General features: G+C 35.9%; 1 protein-coding gene across 6 annotated transcripts in view; it reads left to right on the top strand.

Annotated features, from left to right (window-relative positions):
* The window catches only part of snx2 (sorting nexin 2), a 35,227-nt gene extending 24,818 nt beyond the window's left edge, over nt 1-10,409 (top strand). For 4 of the 6 annotated variants that reach the window (XM_061979952.2, XM_061979950.2, XM_061979951.2 and 1 more), the window contains 3 exons: nt 6,451-6,531; nt 8,346-8,417; nt 8,523-10,409. In XM_061979952.2, coding sequence (XP_061835936.1) covers nt 6,451-6,531; nt 8,346-8,417; nt 8,523-8,903 — 534 coding nt within the window. In that variant the 3' untranslated portion in view covers nt 8,904-10,409. The remainder of the gene's footprint in view (nt 1-6,450; nt 6,532-8,345; nt 8,418-8,522) is intronic. The other 2 variants (XM_061979954.2, XM_061979953.2) reach the window with 1 other exon arrangement.
* The last annotated feature ends 2,124 nt before the right edge of the window (nt 10,410-12,533 follow it).

Here is a 12,533-nt window from a genome sequence, read left to right as displayed (position 1 = left end):
CCTTCACAGTGCACACAAATGACATATGACCTTCATAGTGCACACAAATGACATATGACCTTCACAGTGCACACAAATGACATATGACCTTCACAGTGCACACAAATGACATATGACCTTCACAGTACACACAAATGACATATGACCTTCACAGTGCACACAAATGACATATGACCTTCACAGTGCAAACAAATGACATATGACCTTCACAGTGCACACAAATGACATATGACCTTCACAGTGCACACAAATGACATATGACCTTCACAGTGCAAACAAATGACATATGACCTTCACAGTGCACACAAATGACATATGACCTTCACAGTGCAAACAAATGACATATGACCTTCACAGTGCACACAAATGACATATGACCTTCACAGTGCAAACAAATGACATATGACCTTCACAGTGCACACAAATGACATATGACCTTCACAGTGCAAACAAATGACATATGACCTTCACAGTGCACACAAATGACATATGACCTTCATAGTGCACACAAATGACATATGACCTTCACAGTGCACACAAATGACATATGACCTTCACAGTGCACACAAATGACATATGACCTTCACAGTACACACAAATGACATATGACCTTCACAGTGCACACAAATGACATATGACCTTCACAGTGCAAACAAATGACATATGACCTTCACAGTGCACACAAATGACATATGACCTTCACAGTGCACACAAATGACATATGACCTTCACAGTGCAAACAAATGACATATGACCTTCACAGTGCACACAAATTACATATGACCTTCACAGTGCAAACAATTGACATATGACCTTCACAGTGCACACAAATGACATATGACCTTCATAGTGCACACAAATGACATATGACCTTCACAGTGCACACAAATGACATATGACCTTCACAGTGCAAACAAATGACATATGACCTTCACAGTGCACACAAATGACATATGACCTTCACAGTGCAAACAAATGACATATGACCTTCACAGTGCACACATATGACCTTCACAGTGCACACAAATGACATATGACCTTCACAGTACACACAAATGACATATGACCTTCACAGTGCACACAAATGACATATGACCTTCACAGTGCAAACAAATGACATATGACCTTCACAGTGCACACAAATTACATATGACCTTCACAGTGCACACAAATGACATATGACCTTCACAGTGCACACAAATGACATATGACCTTCACAGTGCACACAAATGACATATGACCTTCACAGTGCAAACAAATGACATATGACCTTCACAGTGCAAACAAATGACATATGACCTTCACAGTGCACACAAATGACATATGACCTTCACAGTGCACACAAATGACATATGACCATCACAGTGCACCCAATTGACATATGACCTTCACAGTGCAAACAAATGACATATGACCTTCACAGTGCACACAAATGACATGACCCTCACAGTGCAAACACATGACATATGACCTTCACAGTACACACAAATGACATATGACCTTCACAGTGCAAACAAATGACATATGACCTTCACAGTGCACACAAATGACATACGACCTTCACAGTGCAAACAAATGAAATATGACCTTCACAGTGCACACAAATGACATATGACCTTCACAGTCCACATAAATGACTTATGACCTTCATAGTGCCCACACATGACATGTGACCTTCACAGTGTAAACAAATGACATATGACCTTCATAGTGCACACACATGACATATGACCTTCACAGTCCACACAAATGACTTATGACCTTCATAGTGCACACACATGACATGTGACCTTCACATTGTAAACAAATGACATATAACCTTCACAGTGCAAAAAAATGACATATGACCTTCATAGTGCACACAAATGACATATGACCTTCACAGTGCACACAAATGACATATGACCTTCACAGTGCAAACAAATGACATATGACCTTCACAGTGCACACAAATGACATATGACCTTCACAGTGCAAACAAATGACATATGACCTTCACAGTGCACACATATGACCTTCACAGTGCACACAAATGACATATGACCTTCACAGTGCAAACAAATGACATATGACCTTCACAGTGCACACAAATTACATATGACCTTCACAGTGCACACAAATGACATATGACCTTCACAGTGCACACAAATGACATATGACCTTCACAGTGCACACAAATGACATATGACCTTCACAGTGCAAACAAATGACATATGACCTTCACAGTGCACACAAATGACATATGACCTTCACAGTGCACACAAATGACATATGACCATCACAGTGCACCCAATTGACATATGACCTTCACAGTGCAAACAAATGACATATGACCTTCACAGTGCACACAAATGACATGACCCTCACAGTGCAAACACATGACATATGACCTTCACAGTACACACAAATGACATATGACCTTCACAGTGCAAACAAATGACATATGACCTTCACAGTGCACACAAATGACATACGACCTTCACAGTGCAAACAAATGAAATATGACCTTCACAGTGCACACAAATGACATATGACCTTCACAGTCCACATAAATGACTTATGACCTTCATAGTGCCCACACATGACATGTGACCTTCACAGTGTAAACAAATGACATATGACCTTCATAGTGCACACACATGACATATGACCTTCACAGTCCACACAAATGACTTATGACCTTCATAGTGCACACACATGACATGTGACCTTCACATTGTAAACAAATGACATATAACCTTCACAGTGCAAAAAAATGACATATGACCTTCACAGTGCACACAAATGACATATGACCTTCACAGTGCAAACAAATGTCATGACCTTCACAGTGCAAACAAATGACATATGACCTTCATAGTTCAAACAAATGTCATGAACTTCACAGTGCAAACAAATGACATGACCTTCACAGTTCAAACAAATGACATATGACCTTCACAGTGCACACAAATGACATGACCTTCACAGTGCAAACAAATGACATATGACCTTCACAGTGCAAACAAATGTCATGACCTTCACAGTGCACACAAATGACATATGACCTTCACAGTGCACACAGATGACATATGACCTTCACAGTGCAAACAAATGTCATGACCTTCACAGTGCAAACAAATGACATATGACCTTCATAGTTCAAACAAATGTCATGACCTTCACAGTGCAAACAAATGACATGACCTTCACAGTGCAAACAAATGTCATGACCTTCACAGGGCAAACAAATGACATATGACCTTCATAGTTCAAACAAATGTCATGACCTTCACAGTGCAAACAAATGTCATGACCTTCACAGTGCACACAAATGACATATGACCTTCACAGTGCAAACAAATGACATATGACCTTCACAGTGCAAACAAATGACATATGACCTTCACAGTGCACACAAATTACATATGACCTTCACAGTCCACACAAATTACATATGACCTTCACAGTCCACACAAATGACTTATGACCTTCACAGTGCACACAAATGACATATGACCTTCACAGTGTAAACAAATGTCACCATTGTCACACTAGTTAAGTACAAGTATTTCATTGCAACTACCACACTACTAATAAAGACTACTAGTAATTATGACTACCATTATAACTACTACTACTTCACCATTGTCACACTAGTTAAGTGCATGTATTTCATTGCAACTACCATGGTACTAATAAAGATTACTAGTAATTATGACTACCATTATAACTACTACTAGTTCACCATTGTCACACTAGTTAAGTACATTTATTTCATTGCAACTACCATGGTACTAATAAAGATTACTAGTAATTATGACTACCATTATAACTACTACTAGTTCAACATTGTCACACTAGTTAAGTACATGTATTTCATTGTAGCTACCACACTACTAATAAAGACTACTAGTAATGATGACTACCATTATAACTACTACTAAGCGGTAGAAAATGGATGGATGTATAATTCAACACTGTCACACTAGTTAAGTACAAGTATTTCATTGCAACTACCACACTACTAATAAAGACTACTAGTAATGATGACTGCCATTATAACTACTACTACTTCAACATTGTCACACTAGTTAAGTGCATGCATTTCATTGTAACTACTATGGTACTAAAACGACTACTAGTAATGATGACTACTATTATAAATAATACTAGTTCAACATGATCACACTAGTTAAGTACATGTATTTCATTGCAACTACCATGGTACTAATAAAGACTACTAGTAATAACTACTATTCATTCATTCATTCATACAAGTGTGGCCTCCTAGTGGCCTGTTGATGTAATGCAGCCTTTTCTTCATACTCAATGTGTGATGATTAGTATGATGATGATGATAAGTATGATGATGATGATGATGATTAGTATGATTATGATGATTAGTATGATGATGATGATAATGATGATTAGTGTGATTATGATGATTAGTATGATTATGATGATTAGTATGATGATGATGATGATGATTAGTGTGATTATGATGATGATGATTAGTATGATTATGATGATTAGTATGATGATGATGATGATTAGTGTGATTATGATGATGATGATTAGTATGATTATGATGATTAGTATGATGATGATTAGTATGATGATGATGATTAGTATGACGATGATGATGATGATTAGTATGGTGATGATGATGATTAGTGTGATTATGATGATGATGATTAGTATGATGATGATGATTAGTATGATGATGATGATGATGATTAGTATGTGATGATGATGATTAGTATGATGATGATGATGATGATTAGTGTGATTATGATGATGATGATTAGTATGATTATGATGATTAGTATGATGATGATGATTAGTATGATGATGATGATTAGTATGACGATGATGATGATGATTAGTATGGTGATGATGATGATTAGTGTGATTATGATGATGATGATTAGTATGATGATGATGATGATTAGTATGATGATGATGATTAGTATGTGATGATGATGATTAGTATGATGATGATGATGATTAGTATGATGATGATGATGATGATTAGTATGATGATGATGATGATTAGTATGTGATGATGATGATTAGTATGATGATGATGATGATTAGTATGTGATGATGATGATTAGTATGATGGTGATGATGATGTTGATGATTAGTATGTGATGATGATGATGATGATTAGTATGTGATGATGATGATTAGTATGTGATGATGATGATTAGTATGATGATGATGATGATTAGTATGATGATGATGATGATGATTAGTATGATGATGATGATGATTAGTATGTGATGATGATGATTAGTATGATGATGATGATTAGTATGTGATGATGATGATTAGTATGATGATGATGGTGATGATGATGTTGATGATTAGTATGTGATGATGATGATGATGATTAGTATGTGATGATGATGATTAGTATGTGATGATGATGATTAGTATGATGATGATGGTGATGATGATGTTGATGATTAGTATGTGATGATGATGATTAGTATGTGATGATGATGATTAGTATGTGATGATGATGATTAGTATGATGATGATGGTGATGATGATGTTGATGATTAGTATGTGATGATGATGATTAGTATGTGATGATGATGATTAGTATGATGATGATGATGATTAGTATGTGATGATGATGATGATGATTAGTATGTGATGATGATGATTAGTATGATGATGTTGATGATTAGTATGTGATGATGATGATTAGTATGATGATGATGGTGATGATGATGATTAGTATGTGATGATGATGATTAGTATGATGATGATGGTGATGATGATGATTAGTATGTGATGATGATGATTAGTATGTGATGATGATGATTAGTATGATGATGATGATGATTAGTATGATGATGATGATGATGATTAGTATGATGATGATGATGATTAGTATGTGATGATGATGATTAGTATGATGATGATGATTAGTATGTGATGATGATGATTAGTATGATGATGATGGTGATGATGATGTTGATGATTAGTATGTGATGATGATGATGATGATTAGTATGTGATGATGATGATTAGTATGTGATGATGATGATTAGTATGATGATGATGGTGATGATGATGTTGATGATTAGTATGTGATGATGATGATTAGTATGTGATGATGATGATTAGTATGTGATGATGATGATTAGTATGATGATGATGGTGATGATGATGTTGATGATTAGTATGTGATGATGATGATTAGTATGTGATGATGATGATTAGTATGATGATGATGATGATTAGTATGTGATGATGATGATGATGATTAGTATGTGATGATGATGATTAGTATGATGATGTTGATGATTAGTATGTGATGATGATGATTAGTATGATGATGATGGTGATGATGATGATTAGTATGTGATGATGATGATTAGTATGTGATGATGATGATGATGATTAGTATGATGATGATGATGATGACTAAGCAAGCGTGTGTTGGTCCTACAGTTGGAGGTGAAAGTCCAACAGGGCGAGCGAGACTTTGAGAAGATTTCTGGAAGTATTCGCCGAGAAGTGGGACGCTTTGAGGTGAGGCGCTTTAGTCACATTAGTCACCTACTTCCCAATAACATGTCACCTACTTCCTAGTAACATGTCACCTACTTCCTAGTAACATGTCACCTACTTCCTAGTAACATGTCACCTACTTCCTAGTAACATGTCACCTACTTCCTAGTAACATGTCACTTAGTTCCTAGTAACATGTCACCTACTTCCTAGTAACATGTCACCTACTTCCTAGTAACATGTCACTTAGTTCCTAGTAACATGTCACCTACTTCCTAGTAACATGTCACCTACTTCCTAGTAACATGTCACCTACTTCCTAGTAACATGTCACCTACTTCCTAGTAACATGTCACTTAGTTCCTAGTAACATGTCACCTACTTCCTAGTAACATGTCACCTACTTCCTAATAACATGTCACCTACTTCCTAGTAACATGTCACCTACTTCCTAGTAACATGTCACCTACTTCCTAGTAACATGTCACTTAGTTCCTAGTAACATGTCACCTACTTCCTAGTAACATGTCACCTACTTCCTAGTAACATGTCACCTACTTCCTAGTAACATGTCACTTAGTTCCTAGTAACATGTCACCTACTTCCTAGTAACATGTCACCTACTTCCTAGTAACATGTCACTTAGTTCCTAGTAACATGTCACCTACTTCCTAGTAACATGTCACCTACTTCCTAGTAACATGTCACCTACTTCCTAGTAACATGTCACTTAGTTCCTAGTAACAATGGTGTTCCTAGTAACATGTCACCTACTTCCTAGTAACATGTCACTTAGTTCCTAGTAACAATGGTGTTCCTAGTAACATGTCACCTACTTCCTAGTAACATGTCACTTAGTTCCTAGTAACATGTCACCTACTTCCTAGTAACATGTCACCTACTTCCTAGTAACATGTCACTTAGTTCCTAGTAACATGTCACCTACTTCCTAGTAACATGTCACCTACTTCCTAGTAACATGTCACCTACTTCCTAGTAACATGTCACTTAGTTCCTAGTAACATGTCACCTACTTCCTAGTAACATGTCACCTACTTCCTAATAACATGTCACCTACTTCCTAGTAACATGTCACCTACTTCCTAGTAACATGTCACCTACTTCCTAGTAACATGTCACTTAGTTCCTAGTAACATGTCACCTACTTCCTAGTAACATGTCACCTACTTCCTAGTAACATGTCACCTACTTCCTAGTAACATGTCACTTAGTTCCTAGTAACATGTCACCTACTTCCTAGTAACATGTCACCTACTTCCTAGTAACATGTCACTTAGTTCCTAGTAACATGTCACCTACTTCCTAGTAACATGTCACTTAGTTCCTAGTAACATGTCACCTACTTCCTAGTAACATGTCACCTACTTCCTAGTAACATGTCACCTACTTCCTAGTAACATGTCACCTACTTCCTAGTAACATGTCACTTAGTTCCTAGTAACAATGGTGTTCCTAGTAACATGTCACCTACTTCCTAGTAACATGTCACTTAGTTCCTAGTAACAATGGTGTTCCTAGTAACATGTCACCTACTTCCTAGTAACATGTCACTTAGTTCCTAGTAACATGTCACCTACTTCCTAGTAACATGTCACCTACTTCCTAGTAACATGTCACTTAGTTCCTAGTAACATGTCACCTACTTCCTAGTAACATGTCACCTACTTCCTAGTAACATGTCACTTAGTTCCTAGTAACAATGGTGTTCCTAGTAACATGTCACCTACTTCCTAGTAACATGTCACTTAGTTCCTAGTAACAATGGTGTTCCTAGTAACATGTCACCTAGTTCCTAGTAACAACGGTGTGTGCAGAGGGAACGTGTCAGCGACTTCAAGAAGTTCTTCATCAAGTACTTGGAGGTCCTCGTGAGTACACAACAACAGGTAATACAGTACACACAAGTAATACAGTACACACAACAACAAGTAATACAGTACACACAACAACAAGTAATACAGTACACACAGGTAATACAGTACACACAACAGGTAAAACAGTACACACAACAAGTAATACAGTACACACAACAACAAGTAATACAGTACACACAAGTAATACAGTACACACAACAACAAGTAATACAGTACACACAACAACAAGTAATACAGTATACACAACAAGTAATACAGTACACACAACAAGTAATACAGTACACACAACAACAAGTAATACAGTACACACAACAAGTAATACAGTACACACAACAACAAGTAATACAGTACACACAACAACAAGTAATACAGTACACACAACAAGTAATACAGTACACACAACAACAAGTAATACAGTACACACAACAGGTAAAACAGTACACACAACAAGTAATACAGTACACACAACAACAGGTAATACAGTACAACAACCGGTAATAAAGTACAACAACAACAAGTAATACAGTACAACAACAGGTAATAAAGTACACAACAACAAGTAATACAGTACACACAAGTAATACAGTACAACAACAAGTAATACAGTACAACAACAGGTAATAAAGTACAACTACAGGTAATAAAGTACACAACAACAACAAGTAATGCAATATAACTACAAGTAATAAAATACAACAGCAAGTAATACAGTACAACACCAGGTAATACAGTACAACAACAAGTAATAAAGTACAACAACAGGTAATAAAATACAACAACAGGTAATAAAGTACAACAACAAGTAATAGAGTACAACAACAGGTAATACAGTACAACAACAAGTAATACAGTATAACAACAAGTAATAGAGTACAACAACAAGTAATACAGTACAACAACAAGTAATGGAGTACAACAACAGGTAATACAGTACAACAACAAGTAATACAGTACAACAACAGGTAATAGAGTACAACTACCGGTAATAAAGTACAAGTACAGGTAATAGAGTACAACAACAAGTAATACAGTACAACAACAAGTAATACAGTACAACAACAGGTAATGGATTACAACAACAGGTAATAAAGTACAAGTACAGGTAATAGAGTACAAGTACAGGTAATAAAGTACAAGTACAGGTAATAAAGTACAAGTACAGGTAATAAAGTACAAGTACAGGTAATAAAGTACAAGTACAGGTAATAGAGTACAACAACAAGTAATAGAGTACAACAACAACTAATAGAGTACAACAACAAGCAATACAGTACAACAACAAGTAATAGAGTACAACAACAAGTAATAGAGTACAACAACAGGTAATACAGTACAACAACAGGTAATACAGTACAACACCAGGTAATAAAATACAAGTACAGGTAATAGAGTACAAGTACAGGTAATAGAGTACAACACCAGGTAATAAAATACAAGTACAGGTAATAGAGTACAACAACAAGTAATAAAGTACAAGTACAGGTAATAGAGTACAACAACAGGTAATAAAGTACAAGTACAAGTAATAGAGTACAACAACAAGTAATAAAGTACACAGGTGACTAGAAAGTAGTTGATGACACAAACGTCATACAGGTCATCAAATACTGGGAGGCCTTCTTACCAGAAGCCAAGGCCATCTCTTAAACACAGCGACCCACAATGCACCTGGGCACTTCAGCACTTCCTGTCGGCCTCTTCTTCCTGCTCACAAGATGGCCGCCCTTTGATTCCTGTCACTTGACCAAGGTGGAGAAGGCCCCGCCCACTGATGACATCATTGTCAAGCTAGCATGCTAGCCCACTTGGAGGATGCTAACTAGCTAGCGTTTGAATCATTGCTGCTAACATGACATGCTAACACTCTGTTAGCTCTTCTTTTACTTTTTCTACTTTTAGTTCTACTTTTAGCTTGACTTTTAGTCCTACTTTTAGTTTTACTTATAGTCCTACTTTTAGTTCTACTTTTAGTTCTACTTTTAGTTCTACTTTTAGTTCTACTTTTAGTTCCACTTTTAGTTTTACTTTTAGTTCTACTTTTAGTTCTACTTTTAGTTTTACTTTTAGTTCTACTTTTAGTTCCACTTTTAGTTCTACTTTTAGTTCTACTTTTAGTTCTACTTTTAATTTTACTTTTAGTTCTACTTTTAGTTCTACTTTTAGTTTGACTTTTAGTTCTACTTTTAGTTTTACTTTTAGTTCTACTTTTAGTTCTACTTTTAGTTCTACTTTTAGTTTTACTTTTAGTTCTACTTTTAGTTCTACTTTTAGTTCTACTTTTAGTTTTACTTTTAGTTTTACTTTTAGTTCTACTTTTAGTTTTACTTTTAGTTTTACTTTTAGTTCTACTTTTAGTTCTACTTTTAGTTCTACTTTTAGTTCTACTTCCACTTCTTTCTGCTCTTTTCTGTCTTCAAAAGAAGTGCTAGGCTAACAAGCAGCTAGCTCTGTGTGAAGTGATTGAAATGAAGGACATTTGAATGATTTTTCATTTGATTTGATTCCAACTTTGAACTATAATATTTTTTTTATGTTTGCCAATCATGAAAATATGTTTTTTATGTTGAGTGTTGAAAAATGACAATTAAAGAATGTTTTATCAACATTTTTCACTTCTTCATTCTTTTGTTACAACTTAGGCTTACAACATGCTAACATTGACCTTTTTATACTTGGTAGCAGAGGTGGGACCAAGTCATTCTTTGCAAGTCACAAGTAAGTCTCAAGTCTTTGCCCTCAAGTCCGAGTCAAGACAGTCAAGTCCAAAGTCAAGACTGGAAAGTCTCAAGTCAAGTCCCAAGTCCTGCATTTTGAGTTTCGAGTCCTTTCAAGTCGTTTAACCACAGACTAATATATTTACACAGATTGTGTATGCTTTTAAAACGCTGTATTTATTTATTAAAACAAGTGCATTTGAAATTGCAGGGAAAAAGATAGTGCTGACATTGCACTTCAAAATAGCACTATTAACCAGTCATTTTAATCATTAACTCATTCCTTTACACAATAAACACATTTGAAAAAACAAGTGCAAATGTACTTATTTGCACAAAAGTGTTAACATTGTATTTCCATGGCATATTGCATTGTAACTAGTTCCACAGCAGTTTCTATCCTGTTCTTACCTTATCTCATTGATCTCATCTCATACTGTATGTGTGTTGATGTGTGCGTACACATGAAAAACATAACAAATATATGAACATAACAATGAACAGAGTTGTACTTTTTAGATGTCAGGGCCTTATGCAATATGTACACATATTCTTAATATAGTGTACATTTTAACTGACCTTTATTTGTCTATGTTTGTCTTTTTGTAGGTGGCTAAAATACGCCGTGCTGCTGACCGCCGTCTAACGTTACGTTACTGTGTGTGATACATTGACTAACGTAATGTTACTGTGTGTGATACATTGACTAACGTTACGTTACTGTGTGTGATACATTGACTAACGTTACGTTACTGTGTGTGATACATTGACTAACGTAATGTTACTGTGTGTGATACATTGACTAACAACGTTATGTGTACCCTGCTTAAAAAAAATCACTTGACAAAAAGTATGAATAAGGTAGCGAACTGCAGTGGACGCAACAGATTGCCGTGTTTGCAATGACGTTATAACCATAGACATCTTATAAGTAGACGCAGCATTGGTTGCTGTGACGCAAGCAATTTGGCCGCCATCTTGAAGTGGTGATGAGGAGCCGGTGAGAAGCCTAAACTGACAGTTGACAGGTAGAAAACAAAGATGCTAAACTGACAGTTGACAGGTAGAAAACAAAGATGCTAAACTGACAGTTGACAGGTAGAAAACAAAGACGCTAAACTGACAGTTGACAGGTAGAAAACAAAGATGCTAAACTGACAGTTGACAGCTAGAAAACAAAGATGCTAAACTGACAGTTGACGGGTAGAAAACAAAGATGCTAAACTGACAGTTGACAGGTAGAAAACAAAGATGCTAAACTGACAGTTGACGGGTAGAAAAAGACACTAAACTGACAGTTGACAGGTAGAAAACAAAGATGCTAAACTGACAGTTGACAGGTAGAAAACAAAGATGCTAAACTGACAGTTGACAGGTAGAAAACAAAGATGCTAAACTGACAGTTGACAGGTAG

This window comes from Nerophis lumbriciformis, linkage group LG20 (genome assembly GCF_033978685.3).
Source record: "Nerophis lumbriciformis linkage group LG20, RoL_Nlum_v2.1, whole genome shotgun sequence".
NCBI lineage: Eukaryota > Metazoa > Chordata > Actinopteri > Syngnathiformes > Syngnathidae > Nerophis > Nerophis lumbriciformis.
This window is presented reverse-complemented; position numbering and strand designations above follow the sequence as displayed.